Genomic DNA, 23,075 nt, shown 5'->3' on the forward strand with positions numbered 1-23,075 from the left:
CTTTTGTATCTCCATATGCTGGTATTGCAGTCATTGCATGACTTTGCTTTTTAACTCATGCCTTCAAGTTCTGACTTCAGAGTTCTTGCACCTGAAGAGTAGGAAGAGCTTCTCATACACAAGAACAAGTGTGCACACATAGGTATTGAGGCAGGGCAAGTTCTACAGATGGAATGTACATCCTTTATGAGGTCATCTGCAATGCAAGCCTTTGGCACACCCTCCCTGTTTACATTTGAAGCAGATTACAAAAGTAAATACAAGTTAAATAGTTAAATACTTAATTACTTTGTTCTGCCTATGTCCTCACATTACTGCAGTTACAGCAGAAGACTTCTCTGCGTGTGGGCACACACAAAGGGGAGAAAGACTTCTAGAAAAGGCAGGGGGTTAATTAGAACAATTTCTATGCTTGGAGAAATAGGCAAGCTTTGGGTACAGCTGCATTTTTTGGATACTTTTTAGATAATCAAAATGACTACTAAAAACACTATTCAAGAACAGTAGAAATCACACAAAAAAAACGGACTGGAACACCACAGTTTTTTTCTATATGACAGAGAGTTCAAGGGAAAGCTAGAGCTCATATTCTGTGAAAGCAGCATGACTAAATAACTGTGTTTCTGCAGGGAACAGCAAGAGAATCCGTAAGAACAGCTCTTGTTGCAACTGCAAGTCAGTTCTTGTATATTTGTATAGTGGGAAAGACGGGTTGTCTTTGCAGGGAAAGCCAGCACAGCAGAGGCCCCAGAGGAGTTCTTGCTTTGTATCCACCATCTCTTTAAGAAGATGCTTGTAAGTGGATCAAAGAGACGTCAAAGGTTTTCAAGTGGGCTACAACCTGTACCAAAGAGTTGCCTTGGGGAAAGGTTCAGGGACTAGTTTATCTTCTATTAGAATCATGGTAACAAATCTTTTAGAGTAAACACTGTCTCTGGCCAAGCAGCCATCTGTGCTTTGTTCGCCCACCCTTCTGAGATCTCCAAGTACATGCAAATAGTGTTGTCTTCAACAAACCCTCAAATAAAATTAACAAACAAACAAACAAACAAACAAACCCAACCAAAAAGCCTTCCTTGAAAATAGGACCATAGCCACCACATTGGAAAGTGGAACCAAAAGTCATTCTAATGCCAATTGCAGAAAGCTTTATTCCCACAACTGAAATCCAGACCCTTGCATATACGGCACAGCATTGCAGCACAATAATTCGGCCACAACCACCAAACAAGGCGAGGAAACTTCCATTTTTCATGGAAACCCATTATTGCACATATCCTAAAGGTGAAGGGACAGAACCTGATCTGGCATAAATTAAGGTCACTAGACGGAATCACAGCAAAACAAACGTCAGCAAAGAACCCAGCCTGAAGGGTTTCTATTTGGAATGCTTTCTCCTTTTTTTGGCACACGTTTGCTACCAGCCTATGGTGAAGTTTAGTTATTTCTTGTTTTTCCTTTTCTGACCCTTGAGCTCATGCCCTTGTGTACCAGTATTTCTGGCTCATAAACCATTTCCTGTATACCCTGCTCATAAGAACTGCAGGCAATGTACGAATAAAAATATCAAAATATTCACGGCTGTTGCCAACAAATAGTAACACCCATCCCTTCTAAGATCGTTTTCATACAGCTACAATTTCTGTTTTTAAACTGACAGTTGCCCAAAGGACAGAGGCCCCATTGCTTTAAAGAAGAACAAAGGACTGACGAATACACTAAACGCTGTGGATCAAGCCAAAATCAGAAGAGGCTTACTCAGTAACATCCCCGCTACTTTAGGAGTCCCAACTCAATTACCCTTCCCTATTTCATTCATCAAGGTTTAATTACAATATGAAATTTTTAGTCAAAATTTCAGAGAGCGACCTGGTCTGCAAAAACACTTTGCTTTATTCTTTATATGGATTATAATAATTTTTATATTTAGATGTCTTCTAAAGTATTTTATTAAAGAGTTAATTATGAAGTACAAGTAGCCAAAATTACTACAATTTATGAATCACCAAGGCTTAAGTGTTATATTATACTCTAGACATAGTTAACATCTATGCACCATTTACTAACCCCACTTAAACTGTTAATGCATAGCTGAATGAAATGACAGTTTTATGCTGCCTGCTGTTCAGCCCCCCTGAAAATGAAATCCTTGAACCTTTCTCAGAAGACCTAAGAGTGGCAGACATTCTCTCTTGGCCTCTCTGCCTATTTAGCACATCTTTAAGGCAGAAAATCAGCAAAAGCATGACCCTGCACAATCAAAAGTGAAGCTTCGCTGGGGGGGAGGGGCGGTTTCCATAGATCCTCCCTTTTTATTTATTCCCTGAGAGCATGACCTCTTTTTACACTTCTATTTAATTACTAATTCTGCCATATGTAGCTTGACCATAAAACTCCTAAAATAGCAGCAAGAAGATGGCAACCCCAAAGAAAGCTCACGTTTATGAAGTCTACCAGTTGGTCCTTACAGAGTCCACCATTTGCTTCCCAGCTCACACTCAGGGCTGTGGCAACTGGAAGATGACCGAGGACAAAGCTAGGCTTACCACCAGCCCCGGAGGCTACAGGGGGATCCAGTCACATCTGGGCTGCGCTCAGCTCAGCTTGGGTCTGCCTGGCACAGAGCCCCTGCCCAGAACAGGGCAGTTGGCTGTAAAAAGCAGGCACGTTGGCATGTTTGCAGATGAAGAATGTTCCTGTGGCTAAGCCAGAGTACTGAGATTTAAACAACCCAGAACCCTTTCCAAAATTTCCCAGAGACTTTTGGAATTAACTTCGCTAAAATATTTAACTTGCTGTGTGACTTCCCTCTCAGTGACATGAGGGCGTTAGGGTTGTGCTGCCTGGTAAGGACTTGAAAACAATTTTTTTGGTAAACAAAATCAAATTAATTCAGTGTTTTGTTAATGACAGATCTGGAATTTAATTTTTTGCCTCAAACATTTCATCTTGTGATTTTTGAGGGAGTCATCTAAAGTTTTTTGTAGATGTTTGGATACAGAAAGGATGACCTCTTTGAATGTTTGTAAAAAAAGAAATAAAATCTCCTTTTTAACCCACATTTGGGGAAGCCAGAGCAGCAAAAAACATACTTTGAATCTACTAAGATAAATCTCAGATTCCTTTGTGTAGAGGCAGATATATGTTGTCTAGAAATATATACTCTCTGGTGGGAGAGGGTTTTTTTAATCATTGTTCTTTCAGTTGTGCTCTGTAAAATGAGATACAGCATCTAGAATTCATAACTTTGTATGGTTTTAAATGATGTTTCTCCTACTTAAAATATGCTGCCTGGGCAAACCAATGTTGTAATTTTAACATGTGGGACTGCATTCAGCAAAGTACCTTCAAAGTGCTGGACATTTTCATACAAGGTAAAGATGCTTTCAGAGCTTCCACTGCTGCATTTTCAACGGCCAGGACACCTCAGCCAACTTTTCTTCCTGAACTTTCAGAATGTGAAATTAGCACCACCAGCAGCACAGCACTGCAGTGATGAGCCAGGCAGTGCTTAACATAAATAATTTTAGAAGTATCCCTTTGCGTTTTGGGACCTCAGACCTAATTTCTTGAAATGCACTGAGCCTGCTGTTGATTGTAACTTCTGGAACAGTAGCTTTATTTATGCCTCAATTTCTTCTGAAATATGCAGGTATGAAAGTATTCTGAGGGACAGCAAAACACAGTACTTCTCTTTATCATGTACCATTAGAGCTTTCTTAAAAAGAGCTGCTAGTACAGCTAAGACTGTAAAACAAAGAAACCACCCTACTTGCCTTTAAGCTTTTGGGAAACATTCAAAAAGCATAGGTTTTTAACAAATCTGTGACACTTTGGTTAATTAAAGAAGTGCTGGCAGAAAATTATCAGTCTGCCAGTAGATGTGGGCCCACATCTGCCATCAGCAAACCTGTGTCAGTGCTGGGCTGAGATAATGCACTGCTGGAAATGTATAAAAGGGCCTTTTTGGTCCTGAAACTACCTCTACAGGCAATTAAAACCTTGACTAAGATTTTTGGCAATGTTTTGTGCTTATGACCTACAGGAACTGGCAAACTCTTTTTCCAAGGCCCCATGCTCCTTCTTGATTCTCCAAGCTCAGGCATAATTCATAATTGGTATTTTCTATGTGTGCAATGGTACATATTAAATTAAGCCCAAGAAATTTAATTGTACTCCAGTTTTCATTTCTGTAGTGCTTCTATAGGATCATATTAATCCTTTGACATGTCAAAGGATAAACACATCTCCAAAGAAAAATAATTAAAATAATTAAAATAGTAATCTGAAGATTCTTCTTCCATTTTCAGAGCTTACTCTTGGAAGTAGTATTATTCTATAAATTCCAGGTCTTTGCACAACTACCTACCATGCTTGCAGTGATCTTCTGCTCCGAACTGACAGTGACTTGTTCTTCCTGAGGCTTACAGTAGTGCAATGTGGGGTCCTTCAAATATTAATTCACTTGCTAAGTTGTTTCTCTTTGCATTGCCAAGGGCCATGCACAGGCTACTTCAAATCAAGGTAACCCGGTTTTGTCTACCCGAATACATATTTAAGGACAGCAACTGATTCATTTTAATTACTGGATACTCTGTTATTCCTCCAATAGTTCTAATTTTTTAGAATGGTAACAGAACATGAAGACAATTGTCTGCCAACTAAAACAAAATAAAATTAAATAAGGTATGGGAAATATCTGTGGCACAAAATATCACAGGCAGATTTTTTTTATTCAAAGGGAAATGATGCTCCTGACAAACAAAAATATGCAAGAAACTTTAAAATGCATGTGAAGAACAGCTCTGCAGTAAAAATAGTGCTAGCCAGCCCTGGCTACAGTCCACAACCACAGACAGTAGACTATAAAAGTCTGGCTTGACATGGAATGAGAATTCCCATCTGTGGATGCAGTGGATCTGCAAAAGTTTACAAGGAAGGAGCAACTGTATTGCAGAACTCTGGGCACCACCCTAAGCCATGAATTCACACCTAGGCAGGTCTGTGTTGCAATTAAGCTCAGTAATGACAATCACCATAAACCAGTGCTGTGTTTTACTGATCAAAGAGAGATTCAACGCTATCAGAGTCCATGGGCGCAAGGAACACGAGCTTGTAGCCTTTCCCTTCATTGCTTTCCAGAGGCTGCCTGTCACAGATGGTGAAGACCTTCAACAACACAAAATCATTGTATTTCCACCCAAATCCCACTCAGCCAGCAAGGAGCTTGTATTTGGAAGAAGGAAGATGGTCCATGGCAGAGCTGCCCAGCGGGTGCTGTCCCCGAGGTACCTCTGGCTCCACTGTCATGGTGAGTGTGCTGTGAAAGTCAGAGCTATGCCCAGTCACACCAGTGAACTGAAGACTGTTTCTAGTCCTTTTTGATCCAGCAAAAGACCAGTTGATTATCAACTCATTTCAAAGCTGTGTGTTTTTTTTTTTTAATGTAGTTACTATTTTACTCTCCCAAATCACTTTTAGTGCCCAGTTCCCTGAGGGGAGAACTACTTCAGACTGGAGTTCACATATAATATTTTTCACATAACCCCAATCAAGCATCAAAAGCTTGGCATTTGCAGCAGAAATCATAACTGCTTTTAACAATGCCTGATCTCAGTCTCAGCAGTGGGATCACTTTTCTATATAAATATATTGCATCAAAAAATCCAGCAAATACAAGAATCCCCCCATTCAAATATGTATTTATAGGAACACTACATAACGCTCAAGGTGCTTAAGCTGCACGCTATTGCCTCATTTAATGGGAAATCAATGGAAATCTCTTTCCATTTGACACAGCCTGGCTCAGAGTCTGATAAAGCCTTAACATGGAAGGTTCAGCGTCTCACCTGTCTACATTGTTCAGATATATCTGCAAAACAGAGCACGTTTTAATAGGACTCTTCAGAAAATTGGAAGTTCATGTACTAAGGACAGTTGTTTTAATATAATAATAGTAACTCTTTTTTACATTAGAAAAATCAGCCACTCTGAAACCCCCTCCAAAAGGCACCACCAATATCAGCTTTGAAAGATCCAAACTCATTCTTGGTGCATCCTTAGTAAAGTCTACAGACCTAAAGTGAAGTCGATATATCTAATCCTCACATTTTGCAGAAAACTATGCCAATGTGACAAAACATCTACTCTAGGGTTTGTGACTAAGTCTGTTGAGAGAACTTATTTTTCTTCTTTTTTTGTTAAAAAAAAAAGCACCCTACAATGTGTAACATCATTAGAGCACTGTCAACATGGCTTAAAAATTACTATGAGTTTGCAGGAATACAGTGCACCAGAAATTGCAGAGTTATTCAGATTCTAGAGTTCTTGTTTCCATCAAAAATGAGTTTCTGCTACAACACACTCTTACACTGTTTCTGCAGCATATTCTTTCTCCCTAGGTCATATACTTTAAAAAAAAAAAAAAGGAAAGGTACCTTAAACTAACTGGCAGATACATTTGTCTTATTTTATAACGCTTTGGTGTAGCTGCAGCTGGTAGCACTGTCCATTTACTGAGCAGTTTTTCCAACTTGAACTGCTCAGACTAAAACTTTCCACTCCTGGTATCTGTGTTAGTCTCATTGTTTTTGACTGAAACATTTCATCCAAGAATGAGTATGAAAGAAAACAAAGAGGAGAAGTGTTTTACTTTCTCTCATGCTTCCAATGTTCTGATAATTTTTTTTTTCAAAAGATAAGTGCCCATTTTATTTTAATGAGTGAAATGACATCAGCCAGAAAAGTGTTGGTTTTTACGTGTTTTTTTTTTTTTTTTCAAGAACGCATCCTGTGCCTTTTATATGGAAATTTACCTACGTATAGTCAGGCTTCAAGACTTTGAAAAAAGTGTTGAATACATACTTTGTACACTTTAGGTCAAAACTTGTTACAGTTTTGCAGCTAAACTAGTGGAAGAATCTGTTTACAAGTGTGTTCCACCTTTGAGGCTCAAAGAGGCTGAGAAGTTTTCCAGCAATTTTTGGGAGGTTCTCCTGGGTTCTATATGAGAGCAGAGACTGTTCTTAATAACCACTTGAGCCTGTTTCAGGCAGCATGGACAAAGCAAACACCTGTACCTAAAATGCATGGAATACTTTGGAAAATTTAGATAAATCTTGGGACTGGGAGTCAAAAGAAAGTTTTTTTGGTTTGTTTTAATGCTATAAAGTAAGTCATAGGACCTCAAAGGAAGGTTTAATCTCAAATTAAAAGAGATTGTCCATGCAATAACTATACAATTTGGCTTTTTTTGCCTGTGAGGTCCATTCTCACTTACATGATTACATACCATTCTTTCTATATGATCTATGACTCATTCAGTGTGCAGAGTGGATGAGTCTGGGGATGAGTCAGGAATATTTAATTAGAAGAGTTAGTTACACAATCTCTGTCTCATTCACTATAAAACCCCATAGGTATACAATGGACATGCAGAATAAGCAACATGACAATCTGCAATTTCTGGAACCAGTTACTCTACCAGCTATGAGGTAAAAAATGTCACCTAAGGGGCTATTTACTTAATCCAATCCTCTTCTAGTTTGTAAACTATGTACTTTCTGTTTTGGGGGTCTGACTGAAAACCTCTGAACGTGATTTGCAGATGAGCTGCCAAATCATAATTACAATTTTGGCCAATGCAAATTTTGCTTTGACTACTGTCAGGTACTAAATATGGTACTGAACAGGGGGGAAAAAATCCAATCCAAACTACTCAACAACTGGCACTAAATTAAGGAACACTTATTTTAAACATCATTCTTCCATATCCCAGCTCTATTTCTGACAATAGATTAAACCTTGCTATCACACAGCAGCTTTGTGAATTTTAAACCAAATGCTGCAGTAATAGTATCAACAACTAGTCTTTAGAGAAGACTTTTTTTCTCATCTTCCACAAGGAGCATTTTTAAGGCAGGGAGCCAAGGGCTGAGTAAAAAGAGAATAGCACTGAGTAGTGTATCACTCATAACTTAGCTATTGATTTATGCAGGGACCCTGGGGTAAAATAATATATTATCAGATAATTAAATAGTTTTCTTAACACAGGAGTTACCATATGATTGTTGACAAAACTCCAGTTCTGAAAGCTCTAAATCTCTGCAGGTTTGAGTTTGTCCTTTTAACGGCACTTTGCTGCTCCAACTAAAACCTCACATCACCACAAAGACTGACATCAGGAAGTGACCCAAACTGAGGTCTCAAAACAGCCATCAAGACGATCAGGATTCCTTGCTGTCTTTAACAAATGAAGATGCAAACAGACATTCAGCAAAAGCAAGCAGGACATTGTTGACTGGCAAGTTAGCGAATGCTGAAGCCAAAACCCAAAGCCAGTTTGCAGATCAAAGTAAGGGTTGTTTCCCTGGCTTCTTCCCTCCCACAGATCACCTGCTGCCTCCCTAACACTGCTGTGACACACATAAAAAATAAAGGATCAGTTTTTCCACCAACAGAAGTCAAGAGTTTTAGGGAAAACAGCCTTACCAACCTATCACTAGGAAGCAACTTTGCTTTGTTAAGTACATTTGCATGGCTCTACATGTGCAACATGCTGCCCACCAAGTGTTATTCCTGGGCAAACACACAGCACATTTGATGAAGTACAAGCAAAGGTGAGACACAGCCTGATTTTTTTTTTTTTTTTAATCTCACCACAGTTTTAATTATTTCTGGGCTTTGCATTGCTTTTTGGCAGTTAGATCTTAATGTATTTTATGCAAAACTGCTCTGGGCACCATAGGACATGTAGTGCCAGCTTCCTTCTTCACCACTTCTGGGGGAGAAGGTTTGAGCTGCCATTCCTCAGCTGTGGTTAGACAAAGGAACACATGCTTGCTAGATGTATGTTTATGTTTTCTAATTTTCTACATGAGTTTTGGCCATTTGCTGCTTTCAAGCCCTGCTTAAAAATTCTCAAACTGAAAACAAAACCCCAAACCACAAAACTAAACACTCTACTAACAGCACTGCTAACAGACCACTTCTCCTTCACTCTTGGATTAACTTTGGCAGCTTCTCTGCACTTTCTTCTTCTTCTATTCACCTAGGTCACAGGAGAGGACTGTGATTTTATTGGAGGTACATTCACTGCAAGTTTCCGTATTCATGGAATTTATGCTCTTTTCCTGCTATCTGGCTTGAAAATGCACCTTAACCTTTTCATTGTTATCAGCAGTACCTAAACTACAGTCCTAAAAATACCTGGACAAAATTACTCTTTCCATCTGCCAAAGCAGATGCTGACATCTGACAGTGTTTTCTATACCTGTAATTAATGGGAACATTTAACAAATGTTCATAAAAACAACATGAAAAAAATATTTGCAAATTAATCAAGGGATTTCCCCTGATCAAAGTTGCTAAACATTTGCAGCTTTCTCTGCTTTGAAAACTTGGATGCAATTAAACTGACATAGGAATAAAAAGCATATTTCTTGTTTAAATTATAGGAATGGTGAGAAATTATACTCTGGAATTTTAGACAAAGACTTTTGTCCCTATGAATTGACAAAAAGAAACAAGGATAAGTTGGAACGCCTTAAAATTCCTCCCACAGCACTTGACTATATTGATAAATAACTTCTCAAATTTGCAATACTTGATAAACGAAACAACAAATACACCGGGAATGCAAGCCACCTGGCTGCAGCTCTGAGGTCTGAATTTTCATTGATTAGTTTCCTCTTTAAAACTTGGCACAGCAATTACAACTAAACAATAACCAGGTGATGCACCTAAACCACCCTGTTTCACTGCAGAGTGAAAAAAGTGCCTCATTTTGACAAGCATCCCAAGAAAGTTTCCAAATCACTGCACAGTACTGTAAATGCTAATGATGCTATTCATAACTGATGAAGTGATTGCACAACTGTGGATGTTTTCTCTTTCCTCCATCACACAAGGATTTCATTCACTCTCATAATTAGCAAGGTAACTTCTCAGACAGTTGCAATTGCTTACATGAAATCTCACATTCATAGTTCACCAAGAAGTCAGGAAGTAAATGCTTTAGCCAACTGATATGCATTTGATTTTGAGGCACTTAAATGAATTATTACCATTTTTATGTTATTACTGCGCATTAAGTGCAGCTACGTCAGCTACTCTTGAACACAAGTTCACATGAGGCAGTACATAGACTTCTCCAGCTTCGCCATGAGATCCACTTAATGGGGTCTGAATCTCCAAATCAACCTCACAGAAGAAAAAGGCACCTCAATGCTTCCTGGAGGATCATAAAATACTGAAGTTCTACTGCTAACATACCTTCTGAAGTCCTGTACATAAAAAATCAAGGATATATAAAGTGGGAAGTTGACAGAGTCTCCAGAAAATTCAGCTCCCAGAGTGCTCAAGCTAAACCCCAAACATACCAATGGTGCTAAACGGGTATGAATTGTGTAATTCTAACACTAAATTACAGAAATGGTCTACCATGTACAAACACCAAGAATAGAGAAAGGAGTACCCTAAGATATTCAGGAGAATTAGCATGAAATGCAAAAAAGCAGTGGAAAGGATTATTAAGACATTTTTAAAAGACTTTTTACATAGAGAAAACTTCAACCATTATATTGTCCTGAGCTATACCTACAGTGGTTTGAGATATGTCATATCTAGTGTGAAGGGATGTATGGCCACTGTTTCAACAGCAGTGCTGCTGTCTGTGAACACAGTATTAGGCAGCAGAGATCTCACTACAGATTTTTCAAATTTATGGTGTGAGACCCAGTTCTTGATTTACAACATTTGAATGGAGAACATGGGTGAAAGGAGTTGATGCCACTCATTAGAGACCCTAATGCAAACTAGAAGCATGTCACGGAATATGTCAATCATAGAAAAGTTGGTTCTGCATGACACAAGGCAGAGAGTTAAGGTGGTTTCATTGACTAATTATGGCAATGTTGGCATTGCTTACCTTATAATTACCCTAGGTGTAAATTGAACATTTAAGTTCCTCACTGTGTTTGATAATTCCCTCGCATATTTAGTAGATTTTTATCACTGACACACACTTCCAATCTTTGTTTTCCAGTGGTATATTTCTGTTTTATTACCTTAAGGTGTTTATTCTATCCTAAGCTTCACTATACTTTATTTATATCTAATTAAATTGTCTTTGAAGGAAGTCAAAAATCCCATTGTTCCTATAGGTTTTGAGAGCGACTGTAAGAACATTAAAGATCCCACAGGTCACTTCTCCTAGATCTGGACAACACATAATACAGCAGTGGCCATGTATGCATTAGCTGCACCTTTCCTTTTGGTCTGTGCTTTTATAGTTCTTGGCACAATAGCATATGACTCTTAGACTCCTAGATATTAAACTAGTTCAAAATAACTCAGATTTATCAACCAAAGGAAGTAACTCACTTTTCCATTAAAAACCACAAGCATCTAAACATCAAGGTTTTCTGAACTGTGTGATTTTGGACTTATTATAAACATTTTACTAGATTAGGAAGTAATCAACCTAGTTAGTAATAATTCATTTGTGTAAAACAGCTAACTCTGTTACTGGCACAACTATAGAGCACACTTTGAGAGAGCTTCTAAAGTTACCCCAGCATACTTTTCCTAATGATTTAAGGCATACAGTTTCCCATAAGTATTTAAATTCTAATAATAATGTCATCATGCCAAATACTTTGCAATACAGTGTTCTCAGCTGTTGAAGGGGCTGTCATAAAGCCCCAGTAAGGACACAGGGGAAACAGCTGCAGTTCAAGAGCTTTATCAGAGATGTCTTGATGTGAATCCTTTGTATGCAAATGACAATTGATCAAACTACATTTTAAGAGAGGTGTCTCTGAGCCAGTGCCTGGTATGTTAAGCCTGTAATAGTGAAATGCATACTGAACTAATATTTACAAAATTCTGCTGCAAATATCAAAACAGTCAAGGAAAGTACAGTAAAACCCACAGTAATGAAAGCTTTTAATAAGTTTCTTATACACCCATGGACTGCTGGACTACCAGACCTGCACACAATCCCACAGTGTTCACATGGAAAATTCCTTGCATAAAGTTAAATTTCCTTAGGAAAAGATATGTCATCATAACCTCACTTCGCCACTTATGTCAAACACCTACTCAATACAAATCTCAACGAGAACAAATAAACCACAAAGTAGCTCTTTGGAAATAAGAAGGAGCTTTTAAAAAAGAAAGTTGACTTAAAAATACATAGTCTTTTGTTAGTCTTTACCTCAATATCTGAGCATCCCAGCTACAATAAAGAGTGCACACTTGCACCCTGTATCACTTCTGAAAAGACTAGACTGGGAATTATATTTTCTGTTCCATCCAAAATGAAATATTTCCATTTCTACCTTTGTTAACACTTGAAACCTTGGAAACGTTTCAGTATCTATAGAGTTGGAAAACTTTGAAAAAATTGAAACTGAGCTGGTGAATGGCCCAAGATCCCAGGTGTCAAGGGAGCCTACCAATGCCTACCTATGTGCTTAGGGGACAGAAAAACACATCACTGTTTAATGAACTCAACACGTTACTGCAGGGCATTTCAATTCATTTAATTGGGAGTCTGTGTCCAAAAAAAAGCCTTTCCATGGCAAAGTTTTAACTCATACCAGTCAAAATTAGTATTGTCATCATCATCATTAAGACTCTTTGGGCAATCAAATATATTAATTTATCCCATCGCAATAAAGTGGAGGATTGGTCCTGAGCCTTTTACCTCATCTCTTCAATTGTAAAACCTCTTTCCATTTCCAAAATGTCTTTTCAGATACTTTGCATTCACTGCCCAGATGCTGTTCTCAAGTGCTTTGCACACAGGAACACAGGTCCAAGTAGAGGACTCTCATTCACAACCAAAGGCTGGGTTTTCCATAGCTGTGCTACCAGAATAACAGTTTGCACAGCTGAAGAGTCAGGGCAAGAAAGTAAAAGTAATCATTTTTTTCTGATCCTCTCTAGATACTTCTCCAAAACACAATTACTTCTTGTTAAGTACCAGTGACATAAAATACTGGGAAAGACAACACAATGTAATTGGAGACATGATAGTAATCCATGTGAACTAGCAACTGGGAATAAACTGGACAAGCTCAGCAAAACTTCATTCATAAATATCTCAGTGAGCCCTCAACAGTTACTCTTTCATACGTCTTATCTTGGGGTTTTTATTTGCAAATTACTATAGAAATAGAGATATAAATTTGGACAAAAGGATAACCCAGATTTTACATCCTTTTTGCATTGCTCTTCACGCTGAAACTCATAATGAATTTCTCTACCTGGTTTTCATACTCCTTGTTGTGATGTATGTGAATCACCAAGACAGACACTATTTTATTTTACAGATTTTCTAAACAGAGCATGTAACTGGTCGTGGTTACTATGTGACCTCATCAGCTGTTTTGGTGCAATTTGGAAAGTGGGAAGTGCAGAGGAGGAGAGATAACAAGCTGTTGGTGTAAATGGGGCCTTCAGGGCTGAACTCTCCATCAAGGACAATGTAGAATCCTGGAATATTTTGGCTTGGAAGGGACCTTTAAAGACAACCTTATTTCAACCCCCTTGCCATGGGCAGGGACACCTTCCACTAGACCAGATTAATCAAAGCCCCATCCAGCCTGGCCTTGAGTATTTCCAGGGATGGGGCACCCAGAGCTTATTTAGGCAGCCTGTGCCAGGGCCTCACCACCTTCATCATGGAAAGATTTCTTCCTTATGTCCACTCTAAACCCATCCTCTCTTAATTTAAAAGGGTTGCCTCTTGTCCTGACACTACAGGCATTAAAAGTCCCTTCATCTTTCTTATAAGCCCTCTTTAAGTACTGAAAGGCTGCAATAAGATCTCTACATACGAAGGATAGAGACATACTAAGAATTACTGTATTTACCAACGAGCCAAAATTCACTGCATGCCTTACCAAAAAATTAAGTCAATCAGCTAAAATTACCTTTTAAAAGAGGCACTCTGTATCACCAAATTTACACTGCAAAACAAACAGTCTTGAATGTCCAGAGCCCTGAAAGCTTCCTTGTATACACTGCCCAAGTGACCTGCAGTCTGGAGTTAATTTACAAATACATTCTCACACATTTAGGCACTAGCGGAGAGCTGGTAACTTGGCAGTGCTCAAGACAATTAATTACAGAAAGTGCTCAGTAAATAAATGTTCCATTTGAGTTGCTTCCTTTGTTCTGGTGACAAACCACAAAAAGAAGATTGCATCCAAATTCTACTTCAACTGCGCATCCATACAATTCTCCTTCCCTTTAATGCAGGAGTAAGTAAGGAAGATTTACTCAACAGTTCCCTATTTTGGAGGAATGCAGTCTGCACTGGAAGAATCTCACTGTGTTGCAGGTAGCTTATGGTTTCAGTTAGACCTGTCAGTGCTGTTTGTGTGCAGAGGAGATATGTTTCCTGCCTGTTTCCTGCCCAAGGAGGTGACAGGCAGCTGTGTGTTCTGAGGGGAGCATGTAGGCAAGGTCCTGAAGAGGGGAAGCCACTTGTGTAACAAGAAAATAGGTTTAATGATCTGCAGGAACACTTGAACAAATGCAGGCACTTCCGAGGGTCTCCCCGAACAAACCCCACAATTTAACTTTCCCGAATCAAGCTGTCAGTCATGTTAAATGAGTTTGGCTATTAATGAAAAAACAATAAATGTAATAATGAGGAAATGACCTAATGGACTGAGGCAGATTGTCTTAATTTGTTATTACTTAACTGCCCTTAGGAGAAATGTAGAGGGAGTGGCCAAACACCAGGATAATGGTTAACAGAATATCTTCAATAAATGAGATTTTCATTTTTGGTATGCTCCAGAAGAATTGAAGAAAAAAAAAAACAACACTTAAAAGATGCTGTTCTCTGCTTGCTGGCAAGACTATTAGTACAAGTCACTGCTGATAAATTAAATTAAAGCCTGCGTGCAGAAGCATTTAATCAGAAAGAACAAGTGAACAGAGTGAAACACTCTCAGCCTTGTTTTGCTCTCGTCCTGGCCTTTACACTAAAACTGTTCTTAGCTACTTCTTTTCTATAATTACTTTAATTACCACATTCTAGGGAGAGAAATAACCCTGAACAGCAATTACAGCTTCAACAAGGGTAACAGAAATGTTACTAAATAAAGAATATCACTATGGAGAGTTCCACGCTTAGGAGAAGCTGCATCATCTACAATTTCCCATTGCTATTGAAAGTCTCCTGTAATATAACCAAGAATTTCTTTGTAACTGCATTTATGCCCTCAACAGCAGCAAAGATGCAGAAACATTATGCTCATCTATGTTTTCATCTGTTGAATTCTTCTGTTTAAACAAGAGATTCTAAAACTGACATGGAAACATTTTCACTCCTGTTCCACTTCTACCAAAAGAAATTTGCCCATGGCCAAACCCCTCATCACACTGACCTGCATATCTTGCCAATGTCCAATTTACAAGCTCACTGCCCTCTGCACTCAATGATAGCCCTCCTATCATTCTCAATAAGCGTCCTCTACAAGCCTTCCTTTGCCATACCTTGTCTGGGATTGCTTCTTTCTTCCACCTCACTTCTAACTTTCTCTCCTCTCACCCCTTGCTCTCTGAAAAGACCTCTTTCCTGGAAGCGATTTTCTTAAATGAAGTCAGGCAGAACACTGTCCAACTTTGTGCCCTGATGAGTGAGGGGTGAAATAAAGACTGGGGCATTTGTGTGTTGCTTGGACACCACTGAGCAAATTCAGTCCAGAAAACTTTCCAAATTAATGCCCATGCACTAAGGCCATTTCCCATTTCCTTCAAAAAATAGAGTGTTTTTTAAAAGAGCAATTTGTACCAGAGACTCAAATTAGCTCTTTCATGTTTTCCACTCCAGACAAATACACTAAAGCTTTCTTGACATTATGTCTCTTCAATCGACTGCTCTAGTCTGTATCAATGGATTTTATTTATAAATAAAGCAGATATAATAACTGCTACACTAAGAGGCAAAAAGGCCTCTTAGTAATTTGTATAGTCATGTTTTTGTTATCCTGTGTTCTATTATTCCATCTCCACTATGCAGGCTTCCACTGAACAAAACAGGATTTTTCAGAGGCAGAAAAATCAGATGTGCACCCACCCAGAAAAATATGGCCTGTCCCGTCAACATATTGAGACCTCTCCTGAACATTCTGCTTCCAGTATCCAAATACAGGCTTCTTCATGTTGGCAACATTAGGTTAGATTAGGAGCCCAAACAAGATAAAAATATTAGGAAGAGATACTCTGGGAAACACTAAAATGGCACAGGCAGAAACTGGAAATTTTAGCAGGATGAAAACTGCTAGTCAGGACAAAGAACAAAACCTCACTCGCCTCCCACATACAATGAGAGGCTGCCCTGGAGCATGGAGCTACACCCGACCAAACATTTTTGAATCAAGTAGTGAGGGAGTAAGTTTTATTTGAAAAATTAACACAGATTTTCATTCCAATGAATTAGGGAAGTCAAAATCAAAGGATGTAGAGCTCGAATGATGGGAAAAGTAGGATCTGTCAGAAAATGTACACAGCACCATGGAAAGATCCTGGAGTAATCTGGGCTACGAGGTACTGGCTCTAAATGCTAGTTAGAACATGAGGAACACTCACAAAAGGATAACCTTTTCTTATGGGATTGGGAAGTAGGCAGCCTTCGTAGCATGCTCCACCCCAACTCCACTTTTTCATTTCTTTAATGAAAAAACATTAAACCTGTCTATGACTGTGATGGTTTGACCCTGGCTGGATGACAGGTAAGGCTGCTCTATCACTCCCTTTCTCAACTGGCAGGGGAGAGAAAATGTAAGGAGGGGCTCATGAGTTGAGATAAAGACAGGGAGAGGTCACTCACCCACTCCCATCACGGGCAAACCAACCTGGACTTGGGGAAATTAACTGATCAGAACAGGATATCAACAAGTAAAACAAATCTTAAAAGCACCTTCTCCCAATTCCTCTCTCTGTTTCCTGGACTCTACTTCCTCTTAAAATCTACTTCCTTAAAATCCACATTCATCACACAACCTTCAACGTCAACAAAACCAACCAACCAGTCAACCAACCAAAACAAAAAAAATTCCCCTACAAAAAAATCAAAGTAATATCATCACAGCACCAAATAGAAGTGGACAATTTACACAGACACCATCCCTTGTCCCTTCACCATAATTACAACAAAAATTCTCCATGATCATTCCACTCACTAACATTGTTCAGTCCATATTTTGCTGCCTGCCTACCTCCATTACTATTATCTCAAATTCCTCATATTCCCAGGTTTCAGCACCAAAAAGACCAGTTTCTCCTTCTATCAAATTAGAATTGCACATTGTTGGTAGTTTAAGTGACTGCTTAAAATCCTTGAAGGTATGGTTTTAAGTAACTATAGCATTATGGATCTACTTTCAGTACTCCCTAAGACACTTTAAATAAGTTCACCAAAATTTTCATTAAATTAATAAAAAAACAACGCTCAACTCGACAATTATGTGACCATTTCACATGCTGGAGGAAAGCCATAGCTGTCCAACACATTAAATACAGGAAGGTTATTTAAAATGCAGACTTACAATTGTGTTGCAGAGTTTATATTGCTTGTAGGTGCCAACGCACACGATGGCCGTGGCCCTTGGCGGCTGGGGCTGCTCCTGCAGGGTTTGGGCTGACCCAGGGTTGTGCTGGTTTGGGTCACTGCTATGGAACAGGCTTTGAGACACAGGAAATGACGGGGACTGATAAACTGAGGGCCCCAGGACCTGATGTCCTGCCTGAGGCCCACTTGCTTCTTGATAGAGATTGCCATGTTGGACAGGAGGTGCAGCTGCCTGGCTGTAGGTGCTCATGAGGTTCGGGCTCGCATGGAACACGTGGCTCCTCGAGGACTGGCGCTGCCTCCGGAGTTTCTGAGGCTGCTGACCAGTATCAGTTTGTAAAGGTAAAATGTATGGCACTTTTCCATATCCATATTTTCCTGGACCAATAGGATTTCTGTTTCTGCTTCTGAAAACAGAGAAAGAGAAAATACTTACTGAATCCGTAAGTGAGGGAGCAGTTAGACATTTATATACGACCTGTTATTTGTCAGAGTTCTTCACTGCAAAGCAACGGATAACCAGAAATTTCAACCTGTTTTCCAGAAAATACGTTCAAGATGTAGTCTTGCTTGATATATTGGGAACCTCTGAAGAAGTCTACTGGTTCAACTAAATTCTGGGCCCTCTTTGACCAAGAGTCACATGGAAGTCACTAAGTATCAGCTCCCAAAGGCTGAGGGTAAGGTGTGGTATCAAACAGCAGTTTGGAGTGAGGTGGTGAATGTTCTTTTTATCCCCAGGACTCTCCTCTAAAATGGAAATTCAGAGAATCCAAGCTGTATATGGCTAAAATTCATAACCATGTTTCAGAAGGGCTTAAGACAGATAACAGCAGAAAATCCCTACTGATGATTTGAGTAATGACAGAAGAAAATCTGCATTCAGTATGACAAAAATCATTAAACATTTTGTATCCATTCTAAAGGCCTCCTCTGGTTCTCCTTTATTTGCTACTAAAGAAATAAAAATGGAAACAGAAAAAGCATAAGGAACATAAAAATATTACTGAAAGACCTCTGGAAAAGATGACAAATGCAGGAAAATATTATTATGTTACACGGATGATTTTCTCTTTTCTGGCCAGCAGATTTACCCTTTCTTTTTTTTAAAATATGCAAAGTGTGTATTTCCAATATATTTAATTACTAAGTCATGACCCCCAGTTTGTTGTTAAGATAAAAGCCCATCTTTCACTGCACATTACCAAAACATTCCCAGGAGCTGACAGCCCTGAGCACTAACCATCAGGTTTCAGGTCTGCTCTCTTGCTCACAGATCTCACTTACTGAAGACCCTGTGTTTTGGGCCATGTTACACCTGTATCAGCAGTCTCAGATAGCTGGGATGCCCTGCATACTCAGAGCAACACAGTTGGACTCAGCCTGGAGTCTCAGCTCCAAATTACAAGCAAAGAGTCAAAAAAATAATAATACCACATTTGGGTCTCACCATTGTAAGAGAGTTAATCCTGGAATTTTATCTGCAAGCAATAGGCACATTTGCCTTTGCTTTTCTTCTCAACCTGTTCAGTTCAATATCACACCAGGCCCTGATTTCTAACGTCACAGTCTGAAGAACGAGCTGGGAAAAAAAAAAAGATTTCTTCCAATTCAGAGCAACGTGTGAATACAGCTCTCTTGGGTAACCTCTGCAGCTCAGGAAGGGAGACACCATTAAAGGAAAGTAATTTTCTTTCTGTCCATAAAATATATTTATATTTTTAATATATATACAAAATAGACTTGAACTGCAATGAAAACCAGAAGTTATAAAGTGACATAAGTATTTTCTAGAAACTGAAGTGTTACAGATGTCAGACAGACACCAGATCAAAGGGACCTTTCTTTGGGTTTGTTTTTTCTAGGGTTTGCTTTCTTCCCAAGTCTTCTATTCTCCTAAGACTCTTGTTACATGGGAACCTGGAAGTCATTTACTTCACATTCTGGCCTTATGGCCACGTGGGGCTTTTAATCAATCTTCCTGGTTCAAGATGCGTGAACAATAGTGCTGACTTGCCCTGGCAGATAAGAGACCAGCACTCTTGAAGTGTTTATCCCCCTTAATCTGCTCTGACCTTGACAGTCATTGTTGAGGCAGGGCTTTCGTAGTTACAGTGGAGAGAAGCAGTATAATGGTTTTTGGCATTAAAGCAGGGAAAGAAAGGCTTCCTGTAAGTAAACAGGAGAGGAAAGAAAGAGAAATTATGAATGGGAATGATTTCAGAAATTTAGACTAAACCCAGTTTGATTTAAATTAACACAGTTCTATTGTTGTGTTTTGGGGGGTTTTTAATGGGCAAATAAATTGACTCCCCCTATGTTGCTGATATTTTTGATTTTTAACGTAATTCTTCTTTTCTGAGAAAGAGCAAAACAAACAAACAATCTTTCTTGAGATTCCTAGTCATATTGTACACTTTGGTATCATAGTTCTCATGAAGCATCTCAGATCTTGGAGCAAATTGGTTCATCTCGTAAAACAGATACAACTTCTTATTTTCACTTGCTTCAGTCTCTACATGATTTGTATAGACAGTGGTTTCTTCTCAACATGAGCACACCAATTTCCAAGTGTCTGAGATATGAACCTTGGCAACAACGCCTGACATTGAGCAAGCTGCTGCTACATTGCAGGGAGCACAGACTGTGGCAGATGTGTTTGCAGGAGTGGACAAGGGGTGACAGGTCAACTGAAATTGGCCTTTTGAATTGATCATCTACAGTTTTACTTGCATTTTCCATCAAAAGGAGGAGAAAGCCGCTAATAACTGAGCAACAAGCCATGTGCAGAGCTCATGGTAGGAATATGCCTCTGTCACAGACTTCTGAATGCCAAATTAAACAAGCACTAGACTCTTCCAGACAAGAAAACCAAGATGTATTATTTGGGAAAACTCGGCCTGGCAAAGTAGGACAGGTCAAGCAAAAGGCCAAAAATGAGACTGATGTTTGACTGTTACATGTCGGTACAGAGTCATGAATCAGAACTGGAAAGAACTGAAGGACATGCAAGAAATGGTGACATGAACAAAGACTCTTCAGCCCAGAAAAAAAAAAAAAAAGCTGAAATGGGCATAGTATCCTTAAACATGGAATTCCTAGTGTCTGAAAGAAGGACTCATGGCTGAAGGCAGCAGGTGTCCAAAGGCTGCTGGAACCTCATCAAATTATTTGCAAAAAGTAGAAAACCTTGATTTTGAAGGTATTAAGTGTTTTTTTTCCTGCAAAATGGTTGGTCACTGCAACAAACATACAGCAACAGCACAAAGAAGTGAAAGTAGTAACAACATTCTTGTTCTTAGTTCCTGTCTCATCTCTGCTTCCTTTCCGAAACTAACTTGAAAATGTTTCTGAAGTCCCCACTGATGAGGAACTGAGGCACCACTTCTGGAATTCTGGACCAACACATTCCTTTCACCATACTAATTTTGGAAACAAAGTGCAACGCACAACCTTGAATTATTAACATCTTTATCAGTGTTCATGCATTCATTTAAACCAGTATTGCCCAGACTGAAACTATCCTGAACACTGTTTTGCCTTAAAGCATTTTTCATTCACACTTGGCAACATCCTGATAAATCAGGAATGCAGTTTGTTGCATTGTAATAAAGAGGCTTATAAAAATAGCTTAGTGTTAATTAACTTATAATTATTGGGGAGTATCAGGCATAATTTATGTCATGCAGTAACAACGGAGAAAGTGAGATATGTTATGTTGGTCTATTCCCAATGAGAAAACAGTAGGGAAAGGAGAATCAGGGAGAGGAAAGGAGAAGGAAAATTAAACAAAATCTACCAGTAGCTTACTAATCAAAATTGAACCAAGCTTGCTGACACTGTCTGCTTTATGCTAAACTTCAGCTTCAATCTGCTGGTAGGAGACAGAAATAGGCCACGCCCTGCTGGCTTGTTGGGAATTTTCAGTTGCTAGCAGGACGTTTTCCTACCTGTCATTCATTATGATTACCTACATTCATTAACTCCCTCCTCCCCACAGCATGGCTTGGAAGCTCCTCCTTTTTTTTTTTTTTAATTTTTAAAATGTACACTAACACGACCAGGTCAGAGTTGGGATGCACTCTCATTTAGTGCAACAGGTAAAGGAGGAAAAAAGCATTAGCAAGTAAAATCCCTGGCCTTGTGCCTACTTAGCCAGCCCTAAACTAGAGTGAAGTTACACACTGCATTAGTCTGTGCATACTCAGGTTTGCTAAAAACTAACAGTTATCCTTCTTAAAGTAGCAATGGTTAAGAAGAGCATTTGAGTAAGATGTTGAGTAGGTGTTGCTGCAGAGTGAAGTTGACTGTATGAATCACAGTCAACAACTCTCAGACAAACCCTGAAAATTCAACTTAAGCAAGATCTGAATTTTAGGCTCCAAATTTTAGACAACTTTGTCAAAGCTTTTCCAGCATGGCATTAGAGCCTGTCTTCACAAGTCCATGCTTCCCTAGTATCAATAGAAATAATTACAAGTTTGCTAGCAGAATTGAGCCCCCTGTTCCTCCCACAGCAGAATTCCTAAAACATCTGTATTTAGAACGGATTTTAATACATTTCCAAAACCTGCAACATGCTGCACCACATGATCAAGGATATGACTGTGTCAATGCAAACTCTTCACACAGCCTGTAAGAAAACAGTAATAATGAAGAATGCTTAGGTTCCTTCTGATAAACACAGTCCCTGCAGAGCTGATACTGTTTATAGATGGAGCTGATTTTGTTTACTTAGGTACTGAGCACCAAAAATTGGAGCACCAATCATGAGAATGATTGGAGGGTTCAATTCCAATGAGAAGTCAACCACTGGCACTAAGGTATAAGAAGCATTGTCATGCTCAGAACTGAAGCAATTAAAGTAACACTTCACTTCTCATTTAACTAGACAATAAACAGCTAAAAATCACAAGAAACTCAACTCCCAGAGAAGAGAAAACATCAACTGTTTGAAATACAGGTGACAGGAAGAAGAAGCCTGGCACTTTACTCAGAAGGATTACCCGAGTTCCTCACTTGTAAATCCAGTGCTTTTTGCACATGCTGGAGCCCTTCAGGAAGCTACCAACTACCTTCCACATTAGTCTTTCCAAAAGCACTCCTCTTTCCAGCTGAACCAAATATGACTATATTAGCAAAACAGCCATGCTAGTTTTCCATTGCCTGTAAATTAATGTTGATAGAGATTTAATAGGTTTGTCAGGTGTACTCAGAGCCCACAGAGTCCTTAGAGACAACTGAGGACTGGGGACAGTTATGTTCATATCCTATATCTGTTTCACTTAAACAGAAGTTGCCCATCCTAGTTCAGCTAAATCAGCTCAGGTAAAGAAACAACATGATCCCAGGTTTCACTTATGCCAGGCCAGTTAATTCTACATGAGGACTCCTGGCTGCAAATCTTTATGTCAGTCAGATTTTCACTACTGCTGATCCATTCATGTTAATAAAACTATTTAATGTTGGACAAGCCTTTTAT

General features: G+C 39.1%; 1 protein-coding gene across 2 annotated transcripts in view; it reads right to left on the reverse strand.

Moving 5' to 3' along the window:
• Positions 1 to 23,075, reverse strand: part of THSD4 (thrombospondin type 1 domain containing 4) — a 264,033-nt gene that overhangs the window by 191,558 nt on the left and 49,400 nt on the right. For both annotated transcript variants that reach the window (XM_027881547.1, XM_027881546.1), the window contains exon 5: positions 17,571 to 18,000. In XM_027881547.1, the coding sequence (XP_027737348.1) occupies positions 17,571 to 18,000 (430 nt within the window). The remainder of the gene's footprint in view (positions 1 to 17,570; positions 18,001 to 23,075) is intronic.

Source organism: Empidonax traillii, unplaced genomic scaffold (genome assembly GCF_003031625.1).
Source record: "Empidonax traillii isolate 1590-97213 ecotype Southwest subspecies unplaced genomic scaffold, ASM303162v1 scaffold90:size2128546, whole genome shotgun sequence".
Lineage (NCBI taxonomy): Eukaryota > Metazoa > Chordata > Aves > Passeriformes > Tyrannidae > Empidonax > Empidonax traillii.